The 19,021-nt window shown below is 34.5% G+C and overlaps 1 protein-coding gene across 7 annotated transcripts in view; it reads left to right on the top strand.

Moving 5' to 3' along the window:
- Positions 1-19,021, top strand: part of DNAI7 (dynein axonemal intermediate chain 7) — a 60,876-nt gene that overhangs the window by 16,165 nt on the left and 25,690 nt on the right. For 6 of the 7 annotated variants that reach the window (XM_019654632.1, XM_019654631.1, XM_019654635.1 and 3 more), the window contains 6 exons: positions 974-1,065; positions 3,030-3,131; positions 3,867-4,004; positions 7,767-7,913; positions 11,719-11,822; positions 13,708-14,017. In XM_019654632.1, coding sequence (XP_019510177.1) covers positions 974-1,065; positions 3,030-3,131; positions 3,867-4,004; positions 7,767-7,913; positions 11,719-11,822; positions 13,708-14,017 — 893 coding nt within the window. Of the gene's footprint in view, positions 1-973; positions 1,066-3,029; positions 3,132-3,866; positions 4,005-5,302; positions 5,792-7,766; positions 7,914-11,718; positions 11,823-13,707; positions 14,018-19,021 lie in introns of those variants that run through there. The other variant, XM_019654634.1, reaches the window with a different exon arrangement.

The following is a 19,021-nucleotide window of genomic DNA, read 5'->3' on the forward strand; positions in this document are numbered from 1 at the left end:
ACATACTTAAAGAAAAACAAAAACAAAACGAGAGAGAAAGAAAAGTAAAGAAAAAAGTCCATTGTTTATCTGAAATTGAAATTCAACTGAGCATCTTTTATTTTTATGTGTTAACTTTGAAAACCTACTAGAAGTGATGATATTTATTGGTGAAATTAGGGGCATTGATGCTGATAGTGCAGTAAGAACCCTGAAACTCAAATTCATTTAATATGGGAAATATGCACTAGCAAGAAAAACACACAGCTGCCTACATTCTTATAGTTTAATGATACTTACTTGTCAAATTTAAAGAGGACTTTCATTTGTTTAAAAAAATCAATTAAAATTAATAAAAATAGTTATTTAAAATACAAAAAAATGATTTAAAAAATCTGAATATTTCAAGTGGTTGTAGCTTTTAGAATATCTGTGTATTAAGATTCAGGTTTTAAGTCTGCAGGTTCCATGCTTATATTTTATGTATAATCATATAAACCCTTTTTAGGTGACTCATGATAAGAATAGAACATCAGGATATAGATCTTGGAGAATGCATATTCTTCAACACATGTATCATATTTTTTTTAATAGTGAAAACAAGAGAAGGTTAAGTTACTTGCTTTGATGATGTAGAGATCACAAGATTATGAAAACCTTCTGAAGTTTACCTCTCCTTAATTACCCATGATAGAGCTGTCATTTTTTTATTGGCTAAAATCATTATTGAATTGCTATAAACTTTTTAGAGAAGAGAACTATGATTGTCAGTCTGTTTTGGGTTTTTTGTTTTTTTTTTGCCAGAAAGTTTGAGAGTCATGTTACTGTTTTGAAAGAAATCTAGCACTTATCTTATTTCTATCACATAATACAGGTTGTGACTTCTATAAAATACACCTCCACCATTACCTCTTGCAAATATTTGAGGTAACTTTAAGGACTTAAAAGCAGATTTATTGAATTGCTGAGAAAAATTTCTTTTTTGGTTCTGTAGAGGAAGCCCGTGTGAAATCTGAAAAAGAAGAAATGCAAAGGCTTGAAATAGAACGAATTGAGAAAGAAAAATGGCAACAACTTGAAGCAAAAGTAAATAAACATTAATGATGTTATTAATGAAGACAAACTACGTGGCTATCAGATCCGTGTTGGTCATTTAATGCCATTCTCCTCCAGAAACTATTTAGACCTGTATGAACTGGCTTAACTCATTTCATCCTACCATAAAATTAGTGACATTACCACCCACGTTTCACAGATAAGGAAATTGAGGAACTGAGAAATCAAGCGAGGTCAGAATCAGGATCTGAACCCATGCTTGTAACCATTGACTTATTATACTCAATCTGTTTTATAAATAATTAAACAAGCCCTCCACCCCAAGAATTAAAAGGCTATCTCTCCTTTTTTTAGTTTTACTTCTCTTTTCCACCCTAATTTTTCAGATCAGTAGTTATAAGATATTTTAATCTCAGGGAAAAACCTCATTACTTTGAAAATATGAGCTTTTGTTTATGTGGACTCTATCAATATTTACTGTAGTAGACATTAAAACAAATTTAAAAACACATATTAATAGACATTAAAAATGGTTAAAAATAAACATTAATAAAAATTAGTAAATACATATTAACATTTTTAAGAAAACAACTATATAATTATAATATATATTATTGAGCTGTAATTGACATATAACATTATATTAGTTTCAGACATACAGCATAATGATTCAATGTTTGTACATATTGTGAAATGATAACCACAGTAAGCCTAGTTGACATCCATCACCACACATTATATATTGTTTTAAATTAGGGAAATGCAGGGCTTGTTTATATTTTTAAAATCCCTTTAATGTCTGACTTAACCGAAGACAACAAGATTCTCATATCTACTTCAAGAGTCCATCTGTTACAGTGTATTGTTTTGATTTGAGTATATGAAGACAATCTGTCCTCACCCAGACATATAGTTGGAAAAAGGAGGAATATTATAATAGCCTTACAGATAAATTTGGACAGTCTTCTTTGATACTATACCAAAACCAATAAGTGGTAGTTTCTTAATGTGGAATCTGAAACCATATCAATGAACTTTATATACTCTTTTATGCTAAAACATTGATCTATCTTACACCATGAATAGATTTTGTATTCATGCATGATTTTGCAGTATCATGTATTAGTTGCTTGGAAAATTTTGGTTCACTGAATTATTTGTTATCAAATGTTGACCCATTTTTATTATTCATTATAAAAAAAAATACCAGCATTAATGTCATCTCTAATCAAATCAGAAAAGTTTTTAAGGATTGGGGAACTGTCAGGCTCACAGTGGGCAGATACAAGTTTTCTAAAATTTGAAACTTTATTTGAAAGCTTGAATTTTATCATTTGCAACAAACACTTTAAATTGTTTCCTGGAAGTGACACGCTCAATTCATTCATTTTTGAGAGAATACATGCCAAACTACTCCATAATTGCACGAGTATTTATTTCTAAAGACAGTATTGTCCTTTGATATACAACAGATGGGCTTTATTCATAACTCCCATTTTATCACACAGAATATTAAAAAGACTTATACTTAAAGGTTAACATTTAATAAAATTAATTTTCACTTCTTCATCAGGTTCATTCTTATGTGAAACTAGCTCTTTATCCCCCCCCCCTTGCCCATGGAGAATATGACCACTAACTAGTACAGTCTGTGCCTTGCTTTACGCTAAGTCGCCAGCAGTTTTACACCATCTTGCACAATCGGTGTGAATGTGTACACTGTGAAAAAGGCAAATAATGTCTTAGTATTATTATGAAAATAGACCTGACCTCACAGATCCCAAGATAGTCCTGAGGATCCACCAGGAGTCTGTAGCTTACACTTTGCAAACCACTGTTTGAGATGAAACCTTTTGGAAATATCAGTTACCATACATTCAAACTACTTTCAGTATTTATGCTGAAACTAACTACTTTGCCAAGTAAATTTTCGATGCTACTTGTAAAACACAAAGCTGAATTATAGAATAAATCAATGTATCCCTGTGCAACAGGATCTAGAGAGGAGAAATGAAGAATTTGAAGAACTTTATTTATTAGAGGGGTGTTTTCCTGAAGCAGAGAAATTGAAACAAAATAATAGATTGCTTTCTCAGGTAAGACTGATTTTTTTTTTATTAACACTTTGTACCACAAGAGGGAGTTATAGTCTGATATCCTTTTTAGTCCCACGAAACTTTAAATTTGTCTATAAAAAATCTCTAATCTGAAGAATTGCCTGTAGCAAAGTAAATTCTTATGGCTTTGTAGAAAACTATTTGTCAACAATAAGACCCTGGAAATTTTTGTATCCTTTGACTCTGACAATATAGGTGATTATCAGAAGAAAAAAGGAAAAACTAATAATATGGCAAAGGATGAATATGGTATAATTTTAAGCCAAAAGATTGTGATTACAATATGATCACAAATATAGAATTTACATCCACTAAAAAATGAGTGGAAGGTCTCAAACTAAAATGCCAATGATGATTAACATTTAATAATAATATGAGAAGTAGAAATTAACCCAAGTGTTGGCTTTTGTAAATATAGGAGCTATAGGATTAGCGAGGAAAGCAAAATAAAACCAACACATAAATACTGTTTTAAAAATTAAAATATGACAATAAATAGAATTAGTATTTTGAATTATTGAGGCTTACAAACTATTTGATGAAGAGGAATTTGGTTATTTTAGGGATAACTCAAGTAACTTAGTTAAAATCATGATATGTTTTTTGCCTAAATTGGGAAAGCTAGGTTATGAGAACTTGTACTTTAAAAAGAAGTAATTTAATATTTGGTTGAATTCTCATTAGTGTGACCCTTCAAACATTTTTGTTCCATAGTGGAAACACTACATCCAATGTGATGGGAGTCCCGACCCTTCAGTAGCCCAGGAGATTAACACTTTCATTAGCTTGTGGAAAGAGGAAGCCAATGAGACTTTTGAGGAAGTTATTGACAAGAGTAAACTAGTTCTGCATGTAAGTACTTAAGTATTATTCCATAGTTTTAAATTATTGAAATTACAAATTCATCCTAAAAAAAGAAATAAATATGATATTTTCCAATTAATAACATTACTGATTCCTAGGCTATGGAGAAAAATATTTGCTAATCTTTTTTCTTTTTTTTTTAACTCCTAAGCACGTCTTAACGCCTTTAGATAAGGTCAACAAACATGAATGTGAAACGTTAATTATATGTGTGTCTAATTCAAGCAAAGAATAAGTTAAGTTGCATCCATTTATGTAGATAACTTGGGGGAAGTGCATAATTTTATCCTTAATTGGCATTATTCACTATTCAGTGATTCGGTAGGCATATTTTTTAATGTTAACTATGTGCCAGGCACCTGCTCTTTTAAGCACTGGAAGTACAAAGAAGAATAAGAATAGCCCACATTCTATTGCTGCAAATAGGATAGATAGGCTAGCCTGAGGAGCTACCACTTTACAATGCACTTAAAAATGCTAGAAAAAAACATTTTGAAATGATTTAAGCCCATTGCCTAGTTCAAAAGAAAGTAAGGGAAAATCTTGGAGGTCATAAAACAATTTAGAAAAGTGGGCAAGTGTAGAAGGCAATGGCTTCCCAGAAAGTCCCTGTTAACCCCTGGTGGCTTAACATGGGTTTAAAGGGCCCTCAGAAGGCAAAGCCTAGGGCACATGCACAGTGACAAATGAATGAGACCTCCTGTCAGGCTGGGAGCCTAAAAAAGGTATGGTGGATAATAGGGAAAAAACTTAACTCTGCAGAGGGAGATGATAGGAACTGGTCTGGCTCGTCTTTAGCTTAGTGAAGGGAAAACAAAAATGTCCGTTGAGAATTCTTAATCAAGAGTAGGTCAGAAGTTGGATAGAACAAGTTTACCAGAATACAGCAGAGACACAGATGGAAAATAGGGAAGAGCGGTTAACATGTAAGTATGATTGTGCAAGAAGGACTAAAACTTTATTGAAAAGGAGTACCAGAAGGAGCTATAGAAGAATGAGGAAGAGACAGTATTCAGAGATAATGACTGACAGTTTTCAGAACTGAGGAAAGACATAAACCTTCAGCTTCAAGAAATACAACAAATCCCAAGTTAGGATAAACAGAAAGAAATCCACACTTAGACCACACCTACATAACATTAGAAACTGAAAGGAATTCACCCTTCTTCGTCCTATTACACTTTATATTTTTTGTTTTAATTCCTCACCATATTTGTGTGTTTCTTGTCACTGTGGTTTACTTCTCCTCCATGTTGCTATAAATGGCCTAACTCCAGACTCAACAGAGCATATGACATGCGTTGCCTAATTTAATCTGGACAATGAGTTGATGAGTTTCATTGTACGTATGAAGAAATGTAGATTGCAACTTGTTACCATCCTCCATGAGACCTTAGAGGGGCCTCTGACTTTCCAAAGGCTCCAAAGAGCCACCCATACGCTGTGAGATATTTGGACACCAGTGGATTTATCACACAGTGTTCTTGTCATTGAACGAATAGCTCTCTACCAAAAAGACCACCATGGCCCACGGCTGGGCCAGGAACCTGGTGCTCTGCAGTTAGCAGGGTGGCAGCAGGAAGCAGCACTGGCATTCACCGCTGACGAGCTGCAAGTGGCGTCTTCCTGTTATGAATGTGGGGTACAACGTTACTGGAAATGAATAGTAGGGAAGATGAAACGTAACAGGAGACAGGAGAGCAATCATCGCAATAGGAGACTGAATTAGGAAGCCACAAGGAAGACAGACAGAAGTGGACAGCAGCGACCCCATGGTAAAAATCAAGCTCCAAATATCCAATGTACATATTTGACCAACTCTAAGATAACGCTTGCTATGCCAGGCTTTAGAAATAGTAACTTGCTGAATTTTCATAATAACCCTGTGAGGTAGGCACCATTATTCCCATTTTACAAATGAAGACGTCGAGGCACAGAGACATTAAATAGGTAACTTGCCCAGGATTGAAGCCCAGCTTCTGGCTTGAGTCCATACTACCCTATATTATGATGTTATGCTGCCTCTCTTAATTCAGAAATTTTCTATATATTATCTGTGTCAGTGTTCAAAACTAAATTCTGCCACTTACTAGTTGTTCCTCAGTCATGCTCTGTCTCTCTTTAAATACCTCTCCACTCTCTTCTTGTTTGCAGTTTCTGAGGAGTTGGTATCTAGGTCTTAACTTTGTTGTGTTTAAAGTAAGGTGTTTTTTCCCCTCTGGCTTCTGTCAGGGTTTTTTGTTTTTTTTTCTTTATCTTTGATTTTCTGTAGTTTGAAAATAGTATGCCTAAGGCAGTTTTTATAGGGGACATTTACCCTGGTTGGTATTCTCTGAGATTCGTGGATCTGTGATTTGTGTCTGACATTAATTTGGGGAAATTCTTAGTCATTATTATTTCAAATACTTCTTCTATTCCTTTCTCTGTCTCCTCAAATTTGTGATTTTTGCCTTTTGGTATGCCTTATAATTTTTCCTTGATAAGCAGGTATGATGTACTGGTTGAAAGGAATGACGGTAAATAGGCCTTGAGTGATGTGGTGATGGGGGGAGGGGAAGAGTTCTAAAGCTCCGTGATTAAGCCTCAGTGTTTTAGTCAACTGTGCCCTGGAATGTGAACTTCACACGTGTTTTTAAAGTTTCTTATCCCCTCCTTGGTGGGAGAGGGTGGCTAGGTAAGAGCCAGCTGGAATTGGGTATTTCCTTTCTCCCAGGTGAGCTAGGCTCTGATCAAACTCCACCATGTTAATCTCTGGTTAATTAGTTTCCAGAGGTCAGGCCTTGTTAAAAACAGTGTGCTCTGGCGTGTTTCAGAGTGGTTCCTGGCTTCCTTCCACTGCAGGAGGCATGAGGGGATTTTTCTCCCCGCTTTTTTTGTTGTTGTTGTGGGTACCTGCTTGAGCTCCTGGAGGTAAATCTCACAGTATTGTGGGCCCTCCCGCTGCCATGGCTGTCCTCCTGTTTTTCACTCTCAGAGAGGTCCACAGGCGCCTCCAGCAATTTGTCATTTACAGTTTTGGTTCTCCTACTGGGCGCTGGTTCCTGAGGTGATTTTGCTGCTGAGCCTGAGCCTCTGCTCTGGTAAGCTGTGACTCCCTGTATTCATTCACCTATAGGTGTCTCCAGCCTCCGGGGACAGGGATCTGCCCTGTGTCCTCCCCTCACTTATAGATCAAAGAAGAGTTGTTGATTTTTCAATGCGTTCTGCTTTTTACTGGTTGTTAGGACAGAGTGGCGTCTTCCAAGCTCCTTACAAGTGGAAGTGACAGTCCTACGTTTCCCCACCTATAAAATAAGCACAATAACGGTATCTGCCTCATAGAGTTATGATGAGGATTGAATGAATTAAACATACGAAGCATTTAGAATAGTTCCTGGCATGTAGTAAGCATTCAGTAAATATTAGTAATTTTCCTCTTCTCCTCCTCATTATGACCATATTGTTTGTTATTCCTATCCCACAGTCTTAGGTAATGGCAAGCTGTGCCTTATCTATCAACACGTCAATGAAAGCTCTGTTACACATGGTTGAGAATGCTTATAATGCAGCTTTGGGAGGAAATTTTTTCTTTTTCCATGCTCTGAGATAACATAAAAATCCTTTCCTGTATTAAGTCTATGTTTTACTGACAATAAGATGTGTTCCTCCATTCAAGTGTTAGAATATCTCCCTTTTCACTTTCTCTTTGACTATTTGTCAGATTTCATGTACTTTCATAGTAAATTTTTACTTTATACTTTTTCTTTATAGTTAATTGAGAAATTGAAATTAATTTTATTGGAAACGCCATCATATGATTTGCAAGATAAAAACATAACACAGTACCATGGGTCAATCCTGGAACTGCAGGAGCTCCTCCACCTTAAGTTTAACACAGCCACTGAAATCCTCCTCAGAGTAAGTGTGGTCTTTTGCTTACATGTTATTATTAACGTTTATAAGAGTTAAAATTTTATTCTGTATACTAATTAAAATGTTTTTAAAAAATTAAACAATTATGTAAAGGTCAGTGGAATAATTTAAGGCACATATATGTATCCATATTTAACCATTGTAAATATTTTTAAAGAAATAAAACATCAATATGGCTAAAGCCTAGTTTTTTATAAATTGTGTTTGCTAAGGTTTATTAGGATCACTATGAAAATAAATTTACAAAACATTATATATTAGATATTCACTCTAGATAAATAAGTTCATACAAGATTACTATTATGGGTAGTCACTCTATTTTTCCCAAATATCTTAGCACTAATGATAATATCCATAATAATATAATAAATAACCATAAAACCATTATTATACCTAAGAAAATTAATTAAAAATCCATGATATATTCTAATATCTGATCCATATTTAAATTTTCCCTACTAGACCATGAATATCTTCTATAGCTCTTTTTGTTTTATTTTTTTAATCAGAAAGCTAACATCACACATTGTTTTTGGCTATTTTGTCTCTTGGTTTCTTTTATTCCAGAACATAGTGCTAGCCTTGGTATAACCTTGGTAGAATATGTTCTAATTACAAAAAGAACTGCAAGGAAGGCTTAAACTTCACTAAGTTTATTATTAGTAGGAATATTCATATTATAATTTTGCAACTATTTTATTTATACTGTAAGAAAAAGCAGGTAAGGAAATGTATTGTAATAATCAAGATTTTTATTTTAAGAGAAAAGATACAGTGTATAAAAGAAAAATTAGAAAAAATACTGTAATGTTATATTTGAAATGGAAATATCAGTATGAACTGTATTTCTTTTTATTCCATAAAAACAAGCCAGTCCTTACTCGGGTAAATGGCTGATTTCAGGTCTGGGACAGGGAAAGTGAAACATAAGGTTGAATTGTCTTGTTCTAGAAAGCAAATAAATGCTCAAAGTCTAATGGAATCATATGTAAAAAAAATAGGACTAGCTTAGAGAATCTCCCACTAGTCAAATTTGGGACAATATGTATGTCAGAAAGAAGAATGACTAGATTTTTTTTTTTTTTTTTTAGCTGAGCCTTCCTGCTACCTGTTGGCAGCTCAGCGGCAGCTCAGCTCGGGCCGGAACTCAAACCGCTGTTGCTCAGAGCTTGCACTCTTGAGCGAGCTCTTAATCAACTGAGCCACTTGGCTGACCCATAATGACTATAACTTATTAAAACACATTGAATAAATAAAAACCCATGAATCTATAGTGATACTCCAAAAAAAAGGAGGAAGGTGGGGTGGTGGGTGAGGGAGAATAGTTCTTTACAGAACAATGTTATCTGATGAATGTAGAAGGAACGGCCTGTTAGGAGAATCACCATTTTTTAATCCCTAATGTAATAATTGATAAGGACCATCAATGGCTACCTAAATAGTTATGTAAAAAGATAAATTGTTGAGGAACACATTATTTTCATAGTGCCAAAGTATTTAGACCACAGATTCTTTACTGATTGGGAAAAATGTACTTTGTAATAGGGGGATGTGGGACGTCACTAACTGAATCAACTGATCAGACCCACGTAGTTAATGTTGGGACAAAATATGCCTCTTGATAGGATGTAATATGAAGGACACAACAAACCTACGATGCCTTCTTGCTAAAAATGATTTAACTCATCTAATTAAACCTACCTAGACCTAACTTCCAATGAAGAAAAGATAAGGGGATAGAGGAGCAAATTAAACAATACCATGAGGAAACAATCAGATAAATCCACAATGTAGAACAATTCTACAAGTGAACTTCAAAACATTAATTTCACAGGAAAAAAAAAAGGTGGGGGGATCACTTTTAAAAAACAGCAATAATTCAATCTCCAGTACTTTTAAGTTTTTACATTGTAGCAGCCAAATACATATTGACTTATTGAAGCCCTTTAAGAGAGCTCATTTGTTGAGCAATAGGTGCATCAAACTATGTTATTCTTTATTAAAATATTCTTAAGAATATCCTTAAATTATGTTTAATGTTGGATATCAAATGTTTGACTAGTAAAACACATGACTCATCTGTACTTCATAAACTGGATATTTTGTTTTCTAACCTTGATATATTCAGAAATAGACCAACTTTTTCAATAGCATAATCTACATTTTAATAAGGTACATATAAAGAAGCATGTGTATAGTTAAAATAAAAAGTCATGATGATGTTAAAATTGAAAAGGGTAACATAGCAATCTACACGTGCTACCTGGGCATAAAGGAGCAACTTTGATCCTTAGACACCTTAAGAGAAACTGAGTGGAAAAAGGAAGCACATTTAACTAAGTAAATATGTTTGTATCATATTGAGAATTTTTAAAGCAATTCTTTGTCATTTTGATTGAATCTTTTATTTATTTATTTATTTATTTATTTATTTGTAAAATAAACATTTTTTTAAAATTAGTTTCAGCTGTACAACACAGTGCAATAGTTATACTTTTTACCCCTCAAAGTGACAACCCCTTGCCCCCAATCTGCCACCCACTTCCCCCCCATATCATACATATCTATTACAATTTCCTTGACTCTACTCCCACACTATACTCCACTCCCACACTATACTCCACGTCCCATGACTATATATATTCACTTATAGTTGACATACAATATTATACAACATCAGCTTCAGGTGTACGTACGGTGCAGTGATCAAGCCTCTACCTCATCCATGAAGCAGTCTGCCTAACAAGACATGTGACCATCTGACACCCTACAAAATATTTACAACATTTTTCATTATAGTCCTCGAACTGACTTTCATATCCCTGTGGCAATATTTAGCTACCTATTTATGCTGTCTAATCCCTTCCCTTTCTCCCTCATCCCCACCCTGCTCCCAACTACAACCATCAATGTTCCTCTATATCTCTGAGACTATTTGTTTACGTTGCTTGTTCATTCAGTTTTTTAGATTCCACATATAAGTGAGATCATATGGTATTTGTCTTTTTTCAACTGACTTATTTCACTTAACATATTGTTCTCTAGGTCCATCCATATAGTTGCAAATGGTAGGATTTCATTCTTCTTTATAGCGGAGTAATACTCCATTGTATAAATGCACCACAGTTTCTTAATCCAGTCGTCTACAGATGGGTATTTCGGTTGTTTCCAAGTGTTGGCTATTGTAAATAGCGCTGCAATAAACATGGGGGTGCATGTATTTTTTCAAATTAGCGTCTTGGGTTTCTCTGGATAGATAACCAGCGAGTGAGTCTGTGTGCCGGCTCCACTGGTTCTCCACCCGCCTTCAGCCTCACCGAGTTGAGCAAAGAGAGTCCTCACTAATTTCTACTGCCAGCTATCGTAGTCCTCTTCCTGGCAAAGTAACTCTGGGCTGGTGAGCTCTGTTTGGGGCCGGAGGATTTCTCCCCTAACTGGAGAAGCCTCTCCACCGCTAAGGTGTTCCCTTCTCTCGTCTCTGCCCCTCCTACCAGACTTAATGTGGCCTCCTTTTTAAGTCCTTCGTTTAGAGGTTCTGTTGATCTAGTGTTCAGGGGACTTTGAGGTTGAATATTTTATAAATTATTTGTAATTTTGGTGTGATCCTGAGAGGCAGTTGGCACAGCATCTGTCTATTCTGCCATCTTACCAGACGTCCCTGATTGAATCTTATGTTTACCCAAATAACTCTTTTAAGTAATGGAAGAAATCTAACATCTAAGTGATGAAATAACCTCTTCAAGTTGTGTAATTTATGAGGCCCCTAATCTTTTATAATGTTTTCTTATAGGAAGCTAGTACTTTAGCAGATCTGGACAGTGGAAATATGGAAAAAATCATTCATGATGAAAATGTTACTCTATATGTGTGGGCAAACCTCAAGAAGAATCCAAGGTATTTCCATGGGTGATACTATAGGTTGAGAGACATTAGAGTCACATCATGATGACCAGGCAGATGCCTGTTAAATAACAGCATGGCATGCTGGGAAAAATCTATGGTAAGAAGTCAGCCAAATGGGGTTTGAATCATAGACCTACCATTTACCTTCAGTAAGTAACTTAGCTTCATTGAGCTTCAGTATATCAACAGTAAAATGATGATTATATTACTTAATAGGATTGGGTTGAGGATTAAATATTAATGAATGTGAAGTTCATAACATATTGTTTAGTACCAATATATGCTGAGTAAATATCAGGTCTTCCCCTTCTCTTCACCCACTTAACCTCCCTCACCTCAAAAAAAGTAGTAGTGGGAGGTGCTTTCTACAGGTCTAAAACTTAAAGAAAAACATTTGCGAACTGTTAAAAATAATGCTTTCCCCCAAAATAATGCTTTCATATTTATTATTTTTTAGAGATGTAAGTGATGTTTCCCCAGTTATTTTCAACAAAGAAACAGTTTTCTGAATGATAGTGGTAATGATAAATTCATGATCACTTGGTTGCTTCTTGATCATAAACATTTCAAATTAATTGAGTTAATATAGCAGTGAGTTTTAGGAAAAATTAACTAGAATAAAAGTTAGGAGAACTAGGTTCCGGTCCTAGCTATGAAAAGATGAGTCAGATGACAATGGAAAAAATTGGACTTTATTTTTGATATTTAGTGAAAGGGAGGAACAAAATATTTTCCACATTTCAGTTGCTACAAAATACTCTGAGGTTTAAATCTAAATCAGAGACAATACACTAATATAACTCTTTTCATTGTAAAATATGTTACATACAGAAGATTGAAGGTAATTAATATGTATAATTTTAAAAGAATAAAAGTAGAATGAATAGCCATGTATTAACTACCCAGGTCTAAGAAGAGAATTAACGGGTTCTTTTATTAAGATAACAAGTAATGAGGGCCGGCCGAGTGGCTCAGTTGGTTAAAAGCTCAAGAATTTGAGCTCTGAGCAACAGCGATTCGATTCCCGGCACGAACTGAGCAGCCGCTGAGCTGCCAACAGGTGGCAGGATGGCTCAGCTTAAAAAAAAAAAAAAGATAAGTAGTGGAGGCAGAATAAGTTCTGTTTTATTTTGATAGTGATGGTGAGGGAGGTTGTAGGGTTGGACTTATTGAATTTGAAATACTTTTGATATATAAAAGTGCCACTGTCTGAAGACATTCAGAGAAATCTGAGTTGGAGATATATTTTGGGGTGTCATTAGAATGTAGATCAGTAGTTGTTAACTTTTTGGGACTATTACGAACTTTACATTTTCGTATGTTCACACATATGTAAGGGCATTTTTGGACCTCTTAAAGTCCATTCAGGTTGCTTCTTCCCTCTATGCAACCCCAGGAAACAGATCATATGTTAAAAACTGATAATATAAATATGGGTTGTCAGAAAAGTCATGATGCATTTTTGCAACGAAAAACATAGAAAAAATATGTCATGACTTTTCTGACAAGCCAATAATAATTGAAGCCATAAAAATAATAATATCCAAGGAGAGTATGTAGAAGAAGAATAGAGGGCCTAGGATGGAGAGCTGAGTAATATCAACATTTAAGGGATGGTTAGGAAGAAGGCCATACAGAGGAAACAGAGAAAGAGCTGCCAGAAATGAAGAAGAGTACTGGGTCATGGTTCCCAAGAGAGTGTTTTGAGAAGGATAACGTTAGCAACTATGTTCACATCATGCAAAGAAAGCAAGTAAGGGTTGAGATTCAAAACTGTGGCAGAATTAAAATGAAGATAAATACTGCTTAGGCATAAATTCACAGACTTAGAGTTTCCTCAGGCCTCATTCTTTGTGTTAAAATCAATTATTAACAGGTACAGAACTGTCAGATTCTCTGAAACACAAATTGGATTTGAAATTCCAAGGATATTAGCAGCAAGCAACATCGCTCTACGACTCCTGCATACTCACTATGATCATGTCACGCCACTGCGCACTGTTCCAACATTATTACCAAAACGTACTTCCACAATCACTCACTTAGCCAAAGAGGAAGTCAAGAACGTAGAAGCGGCACTGAGCAAAGAATTCCAGGAAGAGTATAAACATCAAAAAAGTGAGTCTCAATCAATTCATAAGGAAGAAATAAAAGATGAAGAGCAAGTTGATATTGAAGTTCAAACGGTAGGACACATTTAGGTGTATATGCTTTTTTTCCTTCATTTGACAAATGTTATTAGACTCCCTTGCAGCATTCTCAAGGTTTTTTCCTAAACAACTAAAAATTGTCTGAAACCCACTTTCTTGTCAATAGCCTAATTTTGAATGTGTATCTATCTATCTATCTATCTATCTATCTATCTATCTATCTATCTATCTATTTTTTTTTCCTTCTATTAAGAGTCGCTATTCATAGTTGAGCCTGTTGCTTCAACATCCTAAAGTTCAGCATAGGAGTTGATCGTTTTCTTTTAGGTACAGTCCTGAAAAGCTTTGAAAGAATTTAATTTTTGTGTATTCTATTTCAAATTCACTGAAGGGAGTTTGCCATTAAATAAAAATTTGCAGTAAATACTTTTACAAACTGAGGGATTATCTTACATTACTCTCTTACTTCCTCAGCTTTGGGTTTTGTAAGAACAAATTTTATAAAGTAAAGATTAATTTTCTTAAACTATTGCACTCTCTTAAAACTTAACATCTTTAGATATAACATTATTTGAGTAATTTAATAACCATATTCCTTTAGGTTTCTGCTCTTTTTTCTATTTCCAGGATCTTTAAGCTATTTAATATGTTAGAATAAGTGGTCTCTTTAGAATTTAGTAATACTGTCTCAGAACTAAGCAGCTTTTTTGTTTGGCCATACACAATTTGCATTTTGGGAAGGACCAGAAACAGCGGGTTTTCCTACAAGTGTTTAAGACATAAAGTGTATTGGTTTATCTTCTTTAAACACAGGAAAAGCTTAAGAATTAGATTGAATACAAATTTTAAGTCAGACTTGGAATTATTAGATATTCTAAGAACATATTTAATTGAATATTCCATTTGAAATATTACATCAGAATAAAAAAAATTATAAAGGTTCTATAGCAATACAGAATGTAGATATGACATGATGGTCAGTACAAAGAATAGTATTTAGAGTATTATTACAACCATGTAAAAATTAAAAAGGCATAAGGGGAGGAGAACCCAGAAATCTATATATAGCTGATATTTTAGAGAGGTGGAAAATAAGTGATTTGTTCTTCAAAATTTGTCACTTAAAAAAAAGTGTTCTTTGAGCAACTCGATAGCTTTTAAAATAAAAAACAAATTCAGTTTACCTCTCAGGTAACGTACTAGCTTTACTAGAATTCAACAATATTTCCAGTCCTCTTCCTTTTCCTGAGCATATGGGGTGACTACATTCTTCACCCCCTCGAAGTTAGGTGTGACTATGCAATTTGCTTTAGCTAATAAGATGTGAGTGGAAGTGATATACTCATTTTTTTTTTAAAGAAATTTTATTGGGAAACAGTGTGATTTTCCAGGACCCATCAGCTCCAAGTGAAGCAGTTGTTTCAATCTAGTTGTGGAGGGTGTTTTTCCAGGATACAGCAGCTTCAAGTCAAGTAGTTGTTTCAATCTAGTTGTGGAGGGCACAGTTCCTTTGCCCATGTGGGAATCAAACTGGCAACCTTGGTGTTACAAGCCTGCGCTCTAACCACCTGAGCTAACTGGCCGCCCTGATATATTCATTTTTAAGGAGGGAAAAAAGGAGCAAACGGGCCCTGGACTTAACAATATTTAAATATACTAAAGAAAAAGAAATCCCATTAACTTAAAATTTGGCAGAATTTGTGATTGAAAATTCATAAAAACAAAGAACAAATAAAAGGGTATCAAAATCATTGTATGAAAAATGTATCTAAAAATGTTTGGTCTTGATCTTTTAAAAATATTGGATAATGTCTCCCCTCAAGTTCCTTGGTCACAATTATTATTTTATGAAAACCCATTAACATTTTACCCAAGAATTTTACATTATTTATTTTAAAATTGTGAAATAATAATTTGAAAATATATAATTTGAAATACTGAATTTACATGGCTAATGCAATTCTTTCTTATGCACGTGTATCTTAGCTAAAGCAGACTCATGCATTGATGATTTATTATAGTTTTGTTAATTTTGAAAATAGTTTTATATTTTAAAATGTACATATGAATTTACTGTAATACTAAACAGTGCAGTTATATATTTTTCTCAAGGTCTGTCATGTATTACAGTAAGGAGTCATTTCTTATGCTCTGAGCCATTGAGCTCAAAGGTACCAAACTAAGCTTTCCTCAGTTTGACCCTTAGTAATGTTTTTAACTACACTTGGTTCTTCCGTTATTATTTAATATTTTATTGAACAGTTTCAACTTATAATGGTGACTAAAGGAATGCTAATGCTAATATTGATAATACCACAAAGGTACACCATGGAAAAGCATTCTACCCAATGATAAAATTCATGATTTATGCAATATTGAGGCTGTCCTCAAATAAGTAGCCAGAGAAAAAAAAGATCAGCAGGCAATTAGTGATATGGCAGAAATAGTTTTACTTTATGAAACGTCTCCTCAGAGCTTGGGAAGCTTGACCAAGAATTATGTGAATGGCAGATGGAGTTACATGGCTGGAGGAACTTTATGTTATCAGGGGATGGAAAAGAGAAGAAAATTGAGAATAACATTAATTCAGTTAGCACCCCTATTTCCGGGACCTATCCTCTCATCACACCAAACAGGCATGTGTGTAGATGCTTCTGCTTAGTTATGTGTGTGCTGTCATCCTTTAAAATCCCACGCAGCATTCTGAAAAAGGTAATGTGAGTAATGCTGAAGTCTGTATGGTTTCCATAGAAACAGAATCTCACAGTAGTGGTTAAGCGTACCAAGGCCGGAGGAAAAACCAACTCCTGTGCCAAAGGAGGATGCCGGGGAGCAGAGGGCAGGTGCAGGCAGCAACTGTGTTGAGTGAAGAATTTCCCAGCTCACAACCACTTGCCAAGCTAAGCTGGGTAGGAAAGGGGAGTAGACTTAAACAATTGTCAGCTGGGCCTGCACGTGCCACTGATTCTCAACAGCGTAAACCACCTTTTGTAAGTGTGAGTAGCCTGCAGGGGCAAAAAAAATCATTGGATTTATAAACAGAATCAACGGCTCAAAAGAGGCGGACAAAAATAGTTTGGTTTAATTTATGGGGGGTGGAGGGAAGTAAAATAAATGGTGGAAAGAAGTCAGAGGTCCAGTATCTCTATAAAAGGAGTTCCAGAAATCGAGAAGGGAAAGGATGAGTTTAATATAATATTTGGCACTGGGACAGCTGTCTAAGATTTGAAATAAAACAAATCTCCATTTATACTTTACAGACTAAATATAAAATAACAGGTTAAATGTTTAACTATAAAAACTAAGCTAAATAAAACTCATAAAATAATAGAAGTATTTAAAGAGAACAAGGGGCAGTTATTTTATTATCTTTACTAAGAAGGTCTTTGTTATTTATCAGTACATCAAAACTAAGATCATAAAAGAAAAGGAGATTAATTTGGTTCAAATATTTGTATAGTCAAATATACCTCACTATAAAGAAAGTTGAAAGACAATGAATTGAGAAAAATATTTAAACACATAAAACAAAGGGTTAATAGTCAAAATATAAAGAACTCATACAAATTGGTAAGAAGACAATTTCCTGATATTAAATGAAGCAAAGGACTCCAGTAGACAGCTGAGAAAAGAAATGCAGCTAGCCAATAAAAATATGAAAAGATGCTCAACCAAATAAGTAATCAAATTAGAACTTATCAGATTGAGCATGGTGGGGGGCGGGCAGGCAATTTCACATACTATTGTTAGAAGTGCAAATTTGTACAGTCTTTCTTAAGAGCAATTTGGCGCTATAAATGTGCCTGTTATTAGTAATTTTAACTTTAGTAATTTATTATTATAAAATAAGATGCCAAGTGCTGGCATACCTCATTTTATTGTGCTCCACTTTATTACACTTCATAGGTGTTGCACTTTTTACAAATTTAAGGCAAGGCCTTCCATCAGCAAAAAGATTATGACTCATTTTATTGCGGTGGTCTGCAATTGAACCCACAATATCTCAGAAGCTTGCCTATAAATAAAAATAAATGTGCTACAATGTTTATTAGACTAGTTTTTTATTATAGAAAATATAGTTTGCAGTTTAAATTAATTATAAAATATTCAACAATCACATTAGCAGCCATTCAAAATTATGATATAGATTTTATATACTTTTTAATTTTTAAATTTTATTGAGATATAATTGATATATTAGTTTCAGGTGTACAACATGATGATTTGATATTTGTATATGCTATGAAATGGTCATCACAATAAGTCAAGTTAATATCTGTCACCACACATGGTTACAATTTTTTTTCCTTGTTATGAGAACTTTTAAGATCACTCTTAGCAACTTTCAAATATATTGGGTTGTCAGAAAAGTCATAACGTATTTTTTTCTATGTTTTTCGTTGCAAAAATGCATCATGAGTTTTCTGACAACCCAATACAATACAGTAGTATTAATAAAAGTGACCATGCTGTACATTACAATCCCAGGACTTATTTTATAACTGGAGGTTTGTACCTTTTGGCCACCTTTACCCATTTCACCCAACCCTCCCACTTCTGACAACCACCAATCTGTTTTCTGTATCTATGGGTTTGGTTATTTGTTTGTTTATTTATTGACTTATTTACTTCCATGTATAAGTGAGAACATATGATATTTGTCTTTCTCTGTCTGACTTATTTCACTTAGCATTTGCCCTCAAGTTTCATCCACACTGTCACAAAAAATGGCAAGATTTTCTTCTTTTTTTAATAGCTGAATAATATTCCATTATATACCACATTTTGGGCCAGCTGAGTGGTGTAACTGTTGGTTAAGAGTTGGCTTGGGCAGCCGTCCAGAAGCCAGCAACTGATCTGCCTCGCCCGGGAAGAGCGCAATGATGGTGCCAACTTGGGCCAGTGAAGCGACGTCCTCCACAACCAGACTGAAGAACAAAACGACAACAACTTGTCTGTTCCCCTTCCCCCAATTCCCCAGCACTGTTCCCATCCCCCCAATTCCCCAATAAAAATCTTAAAAAAAAAAAAAAAGAGTTG

This window comes from Hipposideros armiger, unplaced genomic scaffold, assembly GCF_001890085.2.
Source record: "Hipposideros armiger isolate ML-2016 unplaced genomic scaffold, ASM189008v1 scaffold_227, whole genome shotgun sequence".
Lineage (NCBI taxonomy): Eukaryota > Metazoa > Chordata > Mammalia > Chiroptera > Hipposideridae > Hipposideros > Hipposideros armiger.